This window comes from Meriones unguiculatus, chromosome 15 (genome assembly GCF_030254825.1).
Source record: "Meriones unguiculatus strain TT.TT164.6M chromosome 15, Bangor_MerUng_6.1, whole genome shotgun sequence".
Lineage (NCBI taxonomy): Eukaryota > Metazoa > Chordata > Mammalia > Rodentia > Muridae > Meriones > Meriones unguiculatus.
Window position 1 is genome coordinate 58,294,190 of NC_083362.1, and position 17,443 is coordinate 58,311,632.

The window sequence follows — 17,443 nt, forward strand, 5'->3', positions numbered from 1 at the left end:
AGCTTGTGCAAATGGCAAATGAGCGCGGTAGATTAAAAAAATCTATGCTCTTATGTACTTGTCAAGTCTAATTTGTTATTGGGTACATTCTTGAAAGTACTTCCTGGGAGCATTTTAGTTGTAAATGATTTATTATTGTGACTATTAGGAGCTCCAAACCCTGTAAGACTTGGGGATTTTAGCTAAAAAACACAAAAAAACTTTCAACAAAATCATTTAAATTTAGAGTGGATCAACGATTGCTTCCAACGAGGAGGGTCTTCGTCTCAGTCTTTTTATCCATTGCGTAGTGGATGCTGGGGCACAGTACCTGTTGGAGCAATTTCCCCACATCCTGCGCGAACAGCACATTTGTTGTTTACCTGCTCTTTATGTGTTGCAGAGACCCAATGCACTGGAACCTTCCGTTCACCATAATGGCCAGCCGGGTACAAAGGGCTTCACATTCTTCCATGCTGAAAGAGGAAGCAGATCCCTATCAACAGCCGGGGCATGGGATATGGGGTTGAAGTTCATAAGTATATGTTTAACTAGTTCTTTATGGCACCGGAGCCATCGCCCTTGAGGGCTCTCTTGAGACAGCTCAGCTGTTGAGGGCAAGGATCACAACCAAATTGACAACAAACAAACAAACAAACAAACAAACTTAAAATATAAATTAAACATATTCAGATGGGGTGTATTACTGTCCCCTTACACTTGAAGCCATCTCTCTTGTGTGGAACACCTCTACTGTCCAACCTGATAGTCCTTTCCAGCTCATTCAAGCTTTGACTCAAGACCTACATTTCCTACGATGCATTTCGAAAATGACCCAGAGCATCTTTTATTCTATCTCATATTCCAGTTGACTTGATTGGGGGTGGTGGTTTACAACTAGTTAACTTGTAGCTGGTTACAAGATCTCTCATTTCACGGACGATGGTACCTAGGGAGAGTCCCAGTTACCACCCTGTTCGTGCCATTCCGGAGGTTGGTGGGAATAAAATGAATCGCTCCAGGGTGATGGACGCAAAGCTGGGATACAGACAGGGTCTCTCGGTAATGAACAGATCTAATTAGTTTCGGCCGTGTGATCACTATAATGAAAGGTGAACTTAATCCAAATCGTAATGAAAGGTTAATGTCCAAGAGAGGCATAGGTAAAATGCTTCAGTGTCTCTCAGACTTAGGAGATTAGTAGGGCTATTTTGTGGAAGAGAGCCATCTGAACGGGTTCAGGAGGGCCTGGTGAGATGAGAACCTGAGAGGATCTGTGAAGACTACCTCAGGAAGAAGGCACATACGAAGAACTGCGTGGAGAGAGGAAGCGGTGTGTGTGGACGTGGGGCCAGTGGTCGTTTAGCCTCACTGATAGGAGGGAGTCTTGTGTGGGAAAGGAGGAAGGATTCTGAAACTTACTGAAAGGCAGTTGGGAATAGCACCTGAGAACAAGCAGGTCTTAAGTCACGGTAAACTGCCTCGTGGTAAAATGTCTGCTGAGACTCGGTGGCTTGTCCTGCCACGGCACCCTCACTGTGAAGCCCCAGCCTTAACCTTCTGCAAGCATGCAATACTCCAAAGGGGCTGGGGAGAGGGCTCAGTGGGTATAGGCACTTGCCTCCAAACTCGTCTGCCTGAGACTGGTCTCTGGGACCCACATGGTGGAAGGAAAAAGGACTTTTTCAAACTGGCCTCTGACTCCTACATGCAAACACACACACACACACACACACACACACACTCATACAGAGAGAGAGAGAGAGAAACAGACAGACAGACACAAAAATTTAAAAACTAAATACTCCAGACAGTGGAGGGTGGTCACATGTCACACAGGACTCCCTTGAGCCCTGACTCAGTTTACCTGTGGGATGTGAGGATGACGGAGCACTTGTTCTGTACCTCTTCTGAAATGATCCTCCAGAGGTGCCGTTTTGACTTGGGATCCATCCCAGAGCTCGGCTCATCCTTAATAGAGGATTACCAGAAAAATTTATCAAATTAATTCATCTTTGATGAGGCTCTTTATAAGAACCGCTGCGTCTCAACTCCCTGGGAACAGAAATCGTTTTTTTGAGGTCCTGTGACTAACTTGTTTTATACATAATGGGCTTTTTCTGCTGTTGTCAAAAGCTCAAAATTAAGCATTTTAAATTGTCAGTCTGTTTAAAGAAGTGTTTCAAGTGAAGCTGACACCATGTTACTGTATATCCGTCTCTCATGTTTCCCTGGGAAAGAAAAAAATCTGCTTCAATTACCAGGAGAGCGGAGTTTTCACATTTAATTCTACGTTCTCACATATATATTTGAAGCTCCATCAACAAGATTGCCATCTTTCTACTGAGAGTGGGATTGTGGCTGTGAGCGATAATATGCCATGTGAAGCAGACGAAAACATAACTTGACATTTCAGCGAATATGTTCCACATGTATTTTGAGGGTTTTGTTATTAATTGAAATTTAAGACACTTTGGAAAAATAAAAATAAGATTTGTAGAAGGCGCCAAGTGGGGGAGGGGGGAAATCCACAATATTTTTCAAAGCAAATGAGGCTTTGAAAGACTTGGAGAGGAGAGAAAGGTATGCTTTAAAAATGCAACAATAGATAATGTAAACAAGCAAGAATGGATCCCAACAGGTGTTATATTAGAAACAAATTATAGGTCAAGATTAGATAAAAAGAATTTCAAAATGTATGTGTGAGGGAAAGAATCGGGTCATCAGCCACTCACTTTGCATCACAGTATGCTAATTTAAACAGAGCAACGGCCGGCCATTACTTTGGGGAAATGACGAAGGAGGTATTGTCACCGTTCTATTTTTACAGAAAAATGGAATATGTGGTAAATATATACAGAAGAAGGTCAGCGTCTTCCTCCTGTAGCCTGTATTTCTTCTGCTCATTACCACATAACATTTACATGGTGCTTTTACATGCAAACAGCTTTGTGTCTTTTATCTCACAGGATGCCCCAGGACTGTTTTGTTCAATTTAAAGGATGCTTTACACAATAGGGTTCCATTATAAACATTGACTGGCAGCGATGTAATGCATTATAAGCTTCCGGTATTCTGGAAGGATGGTCTGTCTAGGCAGTTTAAATGATTGGAAGCGCTGTGTGACTTAATCCTTAGAATAATGTGGTGATTTATAACTGGATTTTACTGCATGCGGTTAAGGTCCTTTTAAAATCTGGAGGTCCTTGAATGAAGGCAATCTTCCAAAATAAGGACGTGTTTATTTCTCTGAAATAAAGGCCCCTTTGCTTGGTTGGGCCTGGGGAGCAGAGCACTCTATCATTTGTCTGTGCAATTTATATTTTCAGGTGATCAATTAAATTTTGCAGCTCTTAACAAAATATAAATGTGGAACACATTTCTTGATCTTCTCCCGAGTTCACATAAAACAACATAGTGTGTTTTCCATCACTTCACAAGCTAAGTAACTCATACTTTCAAGCTACAAAGGAATATAACTTTAGCACAACACTTTGTTCTAAAATGTGCCTTTCTTCCTCAGAAAAAAATTGGAAACTGCTAGTTCCCTTGATCAGTACCTAACAGAAATATGATTTCATCAATAAGTGGGAATTAAATTCAGACTCATTCTGTAACTTATTTGAAACCCCTGCGTTGGTGGCAGCTAGTCCCCCATTCACACACTGAGTTTTTTCTCTGCAGCCTCCCCAGCCATTGCTTCAGACACAAAATATTTCCTGCGGACACTGTCATGATAATAAATTCTTCGCTAATACCAGTTCTCCTAATGTGGAGGTATGTGTTTTGATGGTAACCGGCGCACAGGGAGACCGCACTGGATGTTGACGGCGCTGCTCGTGGTGACAACACACAGGCCTGGATGTGCTGCTCTAGTTATAAGGCCGTGTCCTTATTGTCTCCCTTACCAGCAGGAGGATAGATGGCTTCCCGATTAAGGCCAGTGCGGTGGACAGCTTCCTTTTTGTGCCATAGCTGCACATAGAGGTAGATCTGTCCTTGTAGGGCATCAAGTGAAGCCTCCTGAGGAGCTTATGAACAGTCTGTGGGTAAGAAGAAGAGGAATTAGGCATCCCGCCCCTTGTCCAAACCCTTAGAGCACCAAATGGAACAAAACACGCCCGTGAATAGAAACGTTTCTCATGGAGAGTACAGGCCTAGAAGAAATAAAAATATTTAAATACAACGTAGGTTTTATTTTCATCTTTAAAAGACTGCTTATAAATGAACACTGCCTATAAGGGAAGAAAAACAGTTTCCTGGAGATATGTTTTCAAATGGGACCACTCCGCCCAAATGTTTGTATGTGTTTACAATTGCAGACTGTACCTTATGCTGCTACCACAGGGTTCTCCTACAAAGTTTAGAAGATCAAGAGAACTAAGACAGCATTCAAAGGCAGGCTCCCATTGATTGTCGCCCAGATTCATCTTTCATCTTACTGAGCCATGAGTTGTCAGAAAGACTTTAAGTCTATTTAAAACTGACCTGCTATTAAAACTGTCATACACAGGTTCTTGCAGTTTATTTCTGTAGCTACGTAACCTAGCAAATGATGAATCCTAGTTGGATGTTCCCATCAGGTCTCCAGAGTTTGAAGAACAAAGGAATGTGCCCCAAGAGTTTAGTCATTCCATTACAAAAATAAATTGTTTCAGTGGCACATAGAGTAAACCGAATAAAAGTCAAAAGCAAGGTTGGCGTTGTAACTTAGTGGTAGGCTATATGCTTAGCATCTCTGAAGCCCTGGGTTCAATCCTCCACACTAATTAAAAAAAAAAAAGTGAAAGAAAAAAGTAGGACTTGGGCATTTTGCAGAGAATCACGTGAACCAATGTTTATTTGAATAGTTAAAAAACACAATCATCACCAGTCAAGGTTTGACTTGGAGCCAAACATAATGTGAATATCCATTTAAAAGAATTTAACAAACTCAGGCCAAGAAGCTTCGAAAGCTGAGCTTGAAGGCAGATGTGGATATAGGCTGCACCATCAAGCCAAGTTGGGGCACTGGCCAGAGGGGCATTTTATGATTCCCCACATGGTATGATGGCTTTGCTAGGGATATCATGAGAGGAGGAGCAGAAACCCCAGTGGTCTTCCAATTAGGCAGTCTTTTACATATATACTCACTTCTTTAATGTCTTTCTCTGGAATCCCATGCACTCTGGCATAGAAATACAAGTGCTCTTCCACAGTTACCAGATCATCTAAGGCATCCTCCTGAGGACAGTAGCCAACCAATGAGCTGTGAGAATCCATATGACCCAGGGATCTAAATGAAGAAGATCAGAACATATGAGTTTGTAAGCATAGGTCTCTAAGTATTTGTTTAGTAGCTTTGTCTTGGCTAAGGTAGACAAAAACTTTGATAAAAGGGTGGAAATAAATCTCATTGTCAGAGTCACAGTTAAGGTTTAAAAAATAAACTTCCGGTCACTTTCATGATCCCCTCCTTAGGCCATGAAGATTTAATAACACAGTCATGAAATCACATGAAAGTCCATTTAAATTATGTTGTACTCAATAAGTGGAAGTATTGGTTTGTACCCGCTCTTATTCCTGATCAGAATGTTTCCACCAGAAGGAATTATGTCTCCAGTCAGCATCTTAAATATAGTGGTTTTCCCTGCTCCGTTCACACCAAGGAGGCCAAAGCACTGAGATGGGGAGAGAGGAAAAGAAGATGTAAGCTTTAGAGACATGTCGCTGTAGCAGCTCCATCCTCCTCCCTGGGTGAGGCATCTTCCCAGGAAGAATAAATCACTAGATTTTGTTCTGAATAGTATACCATTCTGCTGGCATTTGCTAAAACTTTCTTTTCTAAAACAAATGAGTATTACAGGTTCTTTTCCCTCTAAGCATTTGAACATCTGTATATAGAGAGGGTCTGCTTTACATATGCTCTAGTGCCCCTTCATGTGACAGGATAAATTACCCCTCAAGTAAGATGTGCTAACTACGAGAGGAAGTTACAATTACAGATTACACGTGATTTACACAAAATCACAACTTCACTGAAAAAGCCACCAATGCAATAATTTGTCATTGAATGAATTTGATGCATGCAGTCTCTAGCTCTGCCCAGAAAACTAAAGGGAAATAGCCATATTCTTTTTCTTCTTTCAAAGCCATCTCAATCTTGTGTCTGTAAGAACCATAAGAATAGAAGTGTATGCATGCTAAGATGTACCGTCTGAAAATGGCCATCTTTCTGGCAGACTTTGAATAGGCCTAGGAGTGATAGGTGCCAGAAAGCATCCTGAACAAGCTTCCTGCTGATAGTACACTCCAGAGACAGCAACAGTAGAATAGGCTCAGATCATGCTGTGTGCTGAGGACGAACCCTCCCTGGAAACAGCAGAGAATCACATGGCAAACACACACACACACACACACACACACACACACACACACACATGCTAGGCCCATGAAAATACTCAGGGCTTGAGTTTTCTATTTGTAGAAGAAGACAAAACAAAACCAGAAACATGGGCCCCCTACCTCTCCTGCAGGTATCCCAAGGCTGATGTTGTTGACAGCTATAATCTTTTTGTGGATAAGTTGGTAGGTCTTTGTGAGACGATGGAGTTGGACCAGGTCCAACTCAGCTGCACCACCCTCGACTCTTAATCTCTCAGCCCGCACATCTTCGTCTTCGGCTACTGTCTCCATGATAGGCGAAGATGTGAATTTTCTGAAGAAGAGCCTAAAAACAAGACCCACTGATTTTATACAACAAACGCCACCCAGTCTGGACATTTTAATGCTCTCACATCTCTGATAGAACACTACCTATCTATTATTAGGCTGCTCTTATATTTGTTGCGCTATCCTGTTTAAATAATGTAGGCAGCAATCATCATGTTCTCCCCACATTTTCTACAGTGCTAGTAAATTGTATTCACTTTCCATGTATGAAATGTCTATAGATATGTTGTTAAAATTGAGAATAATCCCGATTTCAGTAGCAATGAGATGTGTGTCTGAGAGTGAGCTTCCGACAGGGAGTTCAGTGTCATTAGTAGAACTCAGCACATATGAGCCCAAGGTCATCTGTCACCTACCTTATCACTGTAACAACTGTCTTCTCCCTCTGACCCCTTTTTGTACTTCCTCCTTTTTGTCCCTCCTACTCCTCTTGCTCCTTTTCTTTCTCCATCGCTTCTTCCTCTTCCTATTTACTGTGCTAAGTCTAAAATGAGATATACCTTCTTAACAATATTCTTTTTTCTCTCCTTATTTTTTTCAGGGGAGGGAGACAGAACCCAGCATGGCACTGCTGGCCATTATCAGGTCTCTCCCCTTCAATCATCTATAATACGAGCACTACTTATTAATTCTGTTTTCTATTTACAACTCATCTAAGACTCAGGAAATGATTTGGGATTATCAGCCCTGATAATCCCAGTAGGTCCCAGTCTCATCTCAGTGTCTTGCCCAACCAACAAGAAGTCAAAAGAAAAAGAAACATTTTAAAATTCCACCAAATAAGTTATTTCAGGTCCTCCTTGAAAATACCTATTTCTTTTAAGCACAGTCCCGGGATTCCAAATCATGGTGTTTTCCTTATAGCTCCTCTAGTCTAAAAGCCCACTCACGGGGTCAGTCTCCAAACACTGAAAACGCTTTGGAACCCTCAGTCATGGACTGCTTTTTCTGCCTCTTTCCATCTCTCCTGTAAGCTTCAACCTTACCAACATTTCTCAGTAACCTCAAGCTGCTCCTGTGTCTCTGACTCTTGCGTCCCAATCTGCACTGGGTCTACAAAAATAACACCTGCTTAGACATCACGTGGTTCCCCAGCTCGCCTTTAGACTACCATTAATTTGTCAAGTAAAATCCAAACCAGATCTCTGTAGTAAGCATTCAAGAGATGCCAGAAACTTCCAGCCACACTGTAAGCCTAAATGGCCTACCATCTCATTGTATTTATTCAGTCTTCTAATCAACCGTATCATCTTTACTCAAGTAGTCTACAATATTTTCCTCTTTCTTCTTTCTTTCTTTTATTATTACTTAATTAAAATTTGTAGGTTTTACTAGGTAATGCAGGTACATATTGAAGTTCAAATGGCACTAGAAAATAGAATGTGGGAAGTAATCAGTCTTCAAGTAACACTGACAATAAAGATAATCTATTACAAGAAGGTAAATTTCTTCTTAACTCATGTGGTAACATAGAGTACTCATTTCTTTCTTTTTTTTTTAGTACTCATTTCTTAACCTTTCATTTTTATCTAATAAATATTTGAACAGATGCTACATAGATAATTGGATTGTTCCCTCTGTGTGTACAGGTTTTATATGTGTGTGTGTGTGTGTGTGTGTGTGTGTGTGTGTGTTTGATTATGTATGTGCAGGTATACTCGACCAAGCACAGTCATGCATGGGTGCTAGGTGTCCTGCTCTATCACTCTCTATTGTATTGCTCTGAGGCAGAGTTCCCTCACTGAGCCTAGAGCTTGCAGTCCTGATTAGACTGGATGATGAGAGAAAGTCCCAGGGATCTGTCTGTCACCCTACATCCAACAGTGCCAGGGTCACAGGTGTCTGCTGTGATGTGCAGGGCTTTTCCTGCAGGTGGTGAGCGCCTGAACCCAGGTTCTATGCTTACACAGCAAGCATTTTTCCTCTCCACTGAGCCACACCCCCTGCCCCTGGATTGCTCTTTCTAACGGCTCAGTAGTGTTACCTTTATGAATATGTATGTATAAATTAAGCAAGTCCTAAATAAAGTAACGTTGCTTGTTTCCACCATCTTGCTATTAGAAATGACTAGTATGGTGAATAACTCTGTGCATATGTAAGTGTGAGGTTTGTGGTGCTCTATCTGTAAAAATGCTTCCTAGGAAGGTGGCGCTGGTTATGGGTAAATATACTCAGCTGTGTCCCGTTTCTCATTGCTGACGCTCTCCTTGCTTCACTTCAGGAATCTCTTCCCAGTCCCACTCTCCATGCTACACGCTCAAACTTCTTTCTCACTTCTGCCCATGAAGTCTTTATCATCTTCCTCAATGTTACCTTTTTGCTTATAAACATGTTTTCTCTCCATCACTGACTTTCAGTCTCTTTTAGGCTAACAACTGTGCTTGTTTAATTTTGTTCTTTACTCCACATCAACACTTGAAGACACATAGAAAGGCTAGACAACTATTAACCACAGTTAAATGAATGATAAATTGTTGAAAAGAGGTTTCAGGATAGCATTTCTTGTGTTACTAGAGGAGACATGAAGCTTATTGCTCATCCCTGAAAATTCCGACTCAAATACGGAGGCCAAACACTGTTTACATGTGGCTTACCTAAGCTTCTTTATCAGCCACTCATTGATTAGGAGTCGCAACAAGAAAAAGATGGTGCCCTGAGAGACCATAGCCACAAACATCGCGCCTAGCTTATCCATTTCAAAGGTTTCATTTGGATATTCCACACCGTATGCTTTTAAGAAATCCAGGACTGCCTGCTGCTGAGAGAGTTCAATCAAACCGTAGCCAAAACAGAACTGAGGGAAGATCAGGAAAACCTGCTTGAGGGTTTCAGAAATAAGTTCTAGAGTCTGAAACAAGAGAAATAACAAGGATTATTTTTAGGATTCCAACTACATGACAAAAAAAGAAAACATATGGAGAAACTTAGGCAGACTGGCAATTATTTCACATGTGTGCTGCAATCACATATTGTATTTGCTACACAAAGGACAAAATCTATCATTGAAATACAAGTAAAAAAAAAGTTTTTTTTTCGAAGTGGCCCAAGGCATCAGAGCCAATCCTGGAGGCAAAATCACTTTTAGAGCTGGCTTGGATTCAGGAGGAGAGGCAAGCCTGGCTAGGATGCTGGGACCCACATTAATAACAGTGAGTTCCTGAGTGAAGCCTGGGGAGGGAATGATGTGGTGAAATGAGACGGAAGGAGAGAGAACAGATACCAAGGGGGCACAAATGGCTCGTTTTCACATTATTCACACTTGAGGCCAACTACTTCCACCTCATGCTTTTCCCGCCTCCTGCTGGAGTGTTCTTGTCTATTCCTCACCTCATTCCATTTCCTCTCTATTCTTTCCCACTCAATTGGCCAGTGCTGTCAGTGCTTCTCTTTCACCAATCATAATTGTTAGCTCTGAACGGAGAGTGATGCTTACAATGTAGTAGATTCCAATACATGATTGAAAGGGGATGGATTAGGTATTTTTTTTTTCTCGCTATGAATGTTCAAATGGATCCTAAACCCACAGCCATTGACAAAAGCCATTGTTGTCACCACTGTATCTTAGGGATTTGTTAATGAGTAAAATGTTTAGCTGAGCAGTTGATGCCATGCAACCTATCTGATTTTGGTATCTACCAAAATCCAGCAGAAGTCAGTATTATTGACATACAGTAAATACAGTAAGAAGCATGAGCCTAGATGGAGCTTAATTTTTTTAAAGGTCTATTTTCTTCTTTTCTAAATTTAATAAAATCAAATGATACTATTTTCTATTTAAATACAGAATAAAGAAAATCTTTTCGTGCGGAACATGTTAGAGATTCTGGTTCATTCGCTGAAGTTTGACTGAACAGAGGACCTTACCGGATCATTAGGCTTCTCCTTGGAAAGAAAGTATACCACTGACAGAGAAACAATGGAGTTGATGCCAAAAAACAGGTTGACACACACGTAAGTGATGAAGGCCATTCCTGTTTCGTGGAAGAGGCCAGCCAGCAAGTACATCCAAGAAAAGGTTGCGTAGCTGTGGGATAATAATACTAACAATTAAAATTATGCCTTACTTATTCTCATCTACAAAATAATAAAATAAAGCTTGGATGGGTTTCCAACGGAAAAGTAAATATGAGCAATGAGTGGCCAAGCCCTGAAGCTAGGTCCAAATTTCATTCCTCATCTTGACAAAAGACCCTCAAAGGATGTTTTTAAGATGAAAGCATGAAACGTCTCTTTTGAGAAGCTCCAGATAGTCATCACAGCTACAGATTAACCTTCTGCAGGGTTCAGTCAAGATTTCTGTTGCTCAGAATTAGGAGTTGAAGTTGAATAACTCTGATCACTGAAAATTGAGGAGAGCTAATGACGTTATTGTAGGTAGGTAAGCAGAAAAGGTCTGGTTAGAAGACAGGAGGCAAAGATGAGCAACTTTAGTTTTAAATAGCCCTGGAGACAGAAAGGCCTCACTTTTTAACCAAGAGATACTACCCAGACCTTTGCAACCAAATCAGTTTTTACACTGAACATCAATTACATTATATAACCTATATTACTCTAACACAGAAACAGCAATATTTATGACCTTGCATGTCTCTAAAAGACAAATAAAGATAAGCAGACATAAATTTACATCTATGTTATAAAGTCATACACAGTCATCTAGTTTGTAGCTACATATAGTCACATGCATTCATATTTTTCTGGTCATTCTAAAATATCCATTTTATATAATTTAGATTATGTGCATAAATTGGTAAAATACATGATACCCGATAAGTGCCTGTGAGTGATACCAACACTAAGTTTGAGAAGGATGGTTCTTAAGGAGCATGGATTAGCAAGTGCAATATATTGCCAGTCATCACTAGTGTTAAATGACCCCGAGATAGTCGTAAATTAGCTAATGAGACTAAGGTCCTATTTGTGTCTGGGAGTGCTTAATTTTGTTAATTCTTTGTTTCGTGGCTTAATCAGCAGCTTACCCAAACAGCAAAAGTAGGAGCGATACTGCGCCTAGATTGTTTTCACTGTAGAAGGCAGGTAGCTTGAAAATGGCTATGACGCCGATTGAAAATGCTACAGGGACCAAGTAGAAGACCTGTGGATGTAGACAAAACAATGTTTAATATACGATGAACATTTTTTAAAAATCAATAACCCATCTTATTTAATACTACAATAAGTTGACCTAGAAGAAATTCTGAAGGAATGAATTTTTATTTGTCTTCCTGTTGCTTGTAACATTCCGCTTACTTTACATTGATTTCGCTTTAGAATTTGTCTTCTCCAATATGAGGTCAAGGCAGTTTCAATCTATATGGCTCTACAAGAAGTCCCTGGTGTTCCTGCCTCTAGGCTTAAGACTTGGGATCATTCAGTGACAGAGGTTCTGGGAGAAAGATAAGAAAGCCAGGTTTCTTAGTATTAGAGTCAGTCCTCAAAGTATTGATTTCATTTTGGATGCTGCCACTCTCCCACGTGGCTGCTTTCTGAGATCTGGTTATCAGAGTTAGGCATTCCGTGTAAAACTGCAGGGAAGCAGTTCTCACGCGTTCTCGAAATCACAGGTGTCTGTACAAAACCCTCTGCATTCTGTTGACAAGTAAAAATATTAAAGGCTGAAGAGTTTGCCACAAGATGCACACGGGGAAGGCGGAGGAGGTTCAGTTTGAGGGTGGCGGTTGGGGCAATCTTGTGAACTGCAACGAGCAACAGCATACCTGACAAAAGAATCTCAGTCGCAAGTCCTAAGCAGACCTTCACAGAAGTCCACACTGAAGCTTCCTTCACATTTAAGCTTCGGTGAGGTCCAGAGCAAGCCGTTACTATTATTTTAGACTTGGCTTCTACAACAAGTACATTTCAGACCTCACTGGATGCATTAACAAAATGGATCTGTGGTTAATTACTCTCCAACTCTTCAAGCCAGTGATCTTGACAATAACTCAGACAATCGCTGCCATCACGGGCAAATGCGTACTCGTCTGGGCTCTTGGCCAACACTGGTACATTTGGAGTCGAGAATGAGCCTCTGAACTTGGGGAACACTTTACATAAAGGAGAGTGCTATCAATGAAATACATCCTTCCTTGCCCCTGCTAATCTTCTCTAGTGTGTCATTCAGCAGGAGCTACTACTTTGAATTTTTTACTATTAGTTGATTAAATTTTTATAAGCTTGATTATTTGGCACAACGGGGCAATGCTGTAAAGCTTCTATTTTGCCACAGTAGTAGTTCTTAGACTTCAGTGTGCTTAAAAATCACCTGGGGGATCTTGTTTGAAAGGCTTACTTCCCAAATTCCATTTCCCAAGATACAGACTTAATAGACCTGGAGAGGGGCCCAGGAATCTGTATGTTAATGTACACTCTGGGAATCTGATATTTCAGAGATAGGAGAAGGTAGGTTTCTTTTCCCTTACAACTATCTGATGAATACAAGCCAGATGCAATTGATTTTTCTTGATTTGCTGTCCTTGCAGTGATAATTTGAATAACTAGGGCAAATAGCTCTTGAATACGCAACGGATAGACTCCTATTCGAATGGATCCCGTTTTTCTTGCAATGACAAAAGTTACTCACCATGTCATAGATGAAATTTGTCACCCAGTAGCATGTCACACCGATGCCTGAAATGTGTTGCAACTGTTTGGCTTTGGTCTGATGCTCCCTGACAATGTAGGTGACAAAGCTGGCGGTGGTGACAGAGTAGCCCATCAGGATGGACAGCGCCACTAAAATATCGATTAAACTGCTGATTCTATCATGAGCAATAGGGAGAGGAAAGTACACGTAAGGTTTTGGAACTCTTTTCCTTTCAGGAAGATTCATGACTAAAAGCATCAACAAAACAGTACAAAAGCTGGCTGTGACACAAATAAGGCTTCCTGCAAGGCAGCCAGATACTATCTTCAACATGACTCTGCTGTGACCCTGGAATAAATGTAGCACTAGTGCCTCTGAATTGGCTAGGGACCTGTGATAGAAAAGCCTCCGTCTCCAAGGGTTACAGAGTGTATGCAAGGGCTATATGGATCTTGATCAAAGAAAGAGTACTTAAATGCCATGCAGGGAAGTCGAAATGACGAAGCACTTGTGCACTTGACTCGTAAAAGCAGCGGACTCAGTGAATCTGCAGTCAACGAGCTCTGCTTGGCAGCCCTTCTCCACACCCTTCCAGAAACTTCCTTTTATCCCAGACAGTGACTTATATCACCAGACCCTCTAGATTGACATTCATTCAGATGCCGCCATAATTTCCAACTGCTGTGCGTTCTGCAGAAGCCCGGCTATGCCAAAGAGGAAGTAGTGATGTCAAGGAAAAAGATTTGCTTACGTGGCTTGCTCCTGGTCTTGCACGCCTGGATAAGGGTGGCTATACATCATGATCCCTGGAAGAGGAGAGAGTTCTGCTGTTAGACGACACTTGGTTAGCCAGGGGTTTTATGTGAACAACACTCGACGCTTTGTTTATTACAGGATGAGCTGAAGATCTGTGTTTCAGAGATTCTTATTTAAAGGAAAATGCTTCTCCTGACTTTAATCCCATCAGATTCCTGTGAGTACTTGTATTTTTCGTAAGAAGCAAAACACTATCTACTTTGTGGGTGGAACCTTCTGGAAAGAGGCAAGAACATACATTTCTTCCATAGCATATTCCGTATTCTGGAGCACATTCAAATGATTGCTTCCTACTTTCTTCTATCTTGTTATATCTATTTGCATTATAGCTATACTTCCAAAATAGAGTATATTTAAATAAGCAGCTCAAATGGGCATCAATTACATGAGTCCCTCTAAAGATCAGACACCATCCCAACCCTCGTTTCTGAGCTAATGACCATGGTCACACGAGAAGATAGCCTCTTCTCTTTTACTACTTCTAAGATGCTTATTGTTTGAAAGTCCTGCCTATTAGAGTAGGGATTGGGAGCATCACTGTTACGTTTCCATAAACGCCCAGGAAGGCTGAGAGCTTCTAGCTGCCTCCGCGCTAATTAGTAGTCACGTGAGTCCACCACAACCACATACTATCGGATTCTTGAAGAGTTGGTTATACTTTCTGAGACAGAAGCAAGGCTCTTATCTCTCCTTTCTTAAATGGTCTTGCTTAGCCAAAAGTGGACAGGCAAGTTTCCCAAAGTCTACTATCATGTGTAGGAAGAATGCCTAGATAAATGTGGAAAAGAAGGGTAGGGCACAAGACTGAGGATATCCTCTACCCCTAAGCAGCTATAAACTGAGCAAAAATTTTTGGAGTTACTGCTTGCGCAGGACATGGTAGGACACTTGGTGCAAATTAAATTTATGGCTTTTATTAAGAAGAGTACGATGCTTTAAGTGGAGTTCCTCAGCAATCATGCACTGGACAGTATTATGTCTCCTTGACACAAGGAATAGTCATCAGAAAGGAAGGAGCCTAACTTGAGGAAATGCCTCCATGAGATCAGCTGGAAGGTCAGTGGGGAAGGGCACAGCCCACGGTGGGTGGTGCCACCCCTGGGCTGGTGGTCCCGGCTTCCATAAGAAAGCAGGGGGAGCAAGCCATGAGGAATAAGTCAGTAAGCAGCGCTCCTCCATGGCCGCTGCAACAGCTCCTGCCTCCAGCTTCCTGCCGTTTCTGCTGTGATGAGCAGTGACATGCAAGTTTAATCCAGATTCACCCTTTCTTCTCCAAGTTGCTTTGGTCACCGTGTTTAATAACAGCATGTTGAGGAAAATAATGCAGGTTTTTTTAAAAAAGGAAACAACAACAAAAAAACCACTTTGACCTCTGATTTTAATCATATTCTAGGGAAATTTACTTTCCTTGTCTTCCGGAAAGATTAATAGCCTGTTTTGTTTTTATTATTTATTTGTTTGTTTGTTTGTTTATTTACTTATTTATTTATTTTTATGTATGTATTTCTTAAACAGCCTCTTACTATGCCTTTCTGGTTGGCCTGGAACTTACTAGGTAGACCAGGCTGATTTTGAACTTACAGAGATGGACTTGCTTCTGCCTCGTTCCTGAGTACTGGGATTAAAGGTGTGGATCACTGTCTCTCAGGTTTTCTTTTTGCTTTGTTTTGTTTCAACCACGGGATTATTTTTTCTCTTGGCCCTTCTTAAAGCCTGCTAAATCACAATAGAGGCAGGATGTTTGTCTTTTATTTATACGTTGTATTTCCGGAGTCAAGAAATATTTTGGCTTAACCAGAGGAATCTGCAAATACGGTTTTGTCTACTCTGCAAAATGTTGTGGAATCGAGTGTTCCTGTGAGTATCTACCAAAAGATGAAGTAAAGTATCAGGACCAGACTCCTGTATGATAAGCCTTCCCACAGTCTGTAGAGCATCCAACACAATGTCCTAAGTACATGACCTGTCAGTGGATGCTTAATAAAGCAAATCAAACATTAACTTTTCAGTCAGCATTTTCCTCCCATGCAACCTGTATCAAAAGGAGGCACTTCCTGTGGTCCCTGTAGATGTCAAGCTAAAATGAGATGCTTCCTGTTGGCCACTGGTGTTAAGACAACGAAGGATAACACTAAACATCAGGATAGGATGAGCACATAGCTGTGTGACATTTGTCAGAGAAAACACACAAGCCAATGTCCTTTGGGGAGGAAAACACATTTTCGACGTGAATTAGCCACTAGAGGGAACCACATGAATATAACAGATACTGACATTGCCAATGAAAGCTAATTAAAATATTTTATTAGCATATTACGCTTCAGAAGAAATTAGTTTTACAGCTAAAGTAAAACCCCAGTTCACTTGGAATCTAGCAAAGTTGCCTTCAGACATGGGAAGAATGGTGAGGAGGAGGCGGTGGCGGCAAGTAGGTTGAATTTTATAGATAATTTCTCTTGCCATGGAAGACCCCACTCGTGCATTGCAAACAACATCAGCTTTTAAGAGTGACTTATACTTCTTCGAAAGTGATCAAATGTCTTCTGGAAAGGGCAGAATGCTGCCACTTTTGGTAAGTTTGAATCAGAAAAATGAATAACGATTAAAAGATATACTATTCTTTATATATATATATGTATCTATATATAACTTCATTTAAGCTTTATTTTTTAAATTGAAAAATAAATTTCATTTCAGGGTCAGCATGAGTTTTATGCTGCCAGATTCTTTTATACTCGGAAACTGAAAACATAACGTTAAGGCCCTACAACAAGCCTGCTGGAGTCTAGAGAGGCTTCAGTTACATTAGTCTAAGAAATGAAGACTAATTATAAGGAAACCAGGCCACAGTTTTCTGGAAGCTGACCCTTTAGACGAGGTAGCATTCTTCTGTTTTCTGGATCTTTGCTGCATCTCCCTGGCTATTTCTAAAGCGTCTCTGCTTTCATTCTCTATCACAACAATGCATGTCTTTTGCTCTGAATAAAACACCCCACATAAAGGGTTTCCAACAGTATTTCAATCCAGGTTGCACTCGTCTGGCTTTAGTCACCATTTCATTTAATTTGCCACTTTTGACTTTGTCCTTTATTAATGTGCTATGCCTAAGGACTATCTGTCTTGTTATTTTCTTTACAGTTCTTCCTGCTAGGGGAAAAAAAAGCCAAAACAGTTGGGTGAAAAAGCTGTTTCCTCTGAAAGGAAGATTCCTGAAGGCTTCGCTGCTGGGATGAGTATCTGACACTATAGTAACTCCCACAGGTATCAGCACACTAGCAGACACCAGAATGCACGAGGGTGGGGTGATGACAAAAAAGGGGGGGCAGCTTTTATAAAAATAGTGAGTGTCATCTA

At 41.0% G+C, this 17,443-nt stretch overlaps 1 protein-coding gene across 3 annotated transcripts in view; it reads right to left on the bottom strand.

Annotated features, from left to right (window-relative positions):
- Positions 1-17,443, bottom strand: part of Abca12 (ATP binding cassette subfamily A member 12) — a 224,706-nt gene that overhangs the window by 5,880 nt on the left and 201,383 nt on the right. For all 3 annotated transcript variants that reach the window (XM_060368592.1, XM_060368591.1, XM_060368593.1), the window contains 11 exons: positions 14,025-14,079; positions 13,271-13,448; positions 11,670-11,785; positions 10,555-10,714; positions 9,285-9,538; positions 6,484-6,688; positions 5,530-5,639; positions 5,113-5,254; positions 3,888-4,022; positions 1,847-1,950; positions 363-455 (listed from right to left, as the gene is read on the bottom strand). In XM_060368592.1, the coding sequence (XP_060224575.1) occupies positions 363-455; positions 1,847-1,950; positions 3,888-4,022; positions 5,113-5,254; positions 5,530-5,639; positions 6,484-6,688; positions 9,285-9,538; positions 10,555-10,714; positions 11,670-11,785; positions 13,271-13,448; positions 14,025-14,079 (1,552 nt within the window). The remainder of the gene's footprint in view (positions 1-362; positions 456-1,846; positions 1,951-3,887; positions 4,023-5,112; positions 5,255-5,529; positions 5,640-6,483; positions 6,689-9,284; positions 9,539-10,554; positions 10,715-11,669; positions 11,786-13,270; positions 13,449-14,024; positions 14,080-17,443) is intronic.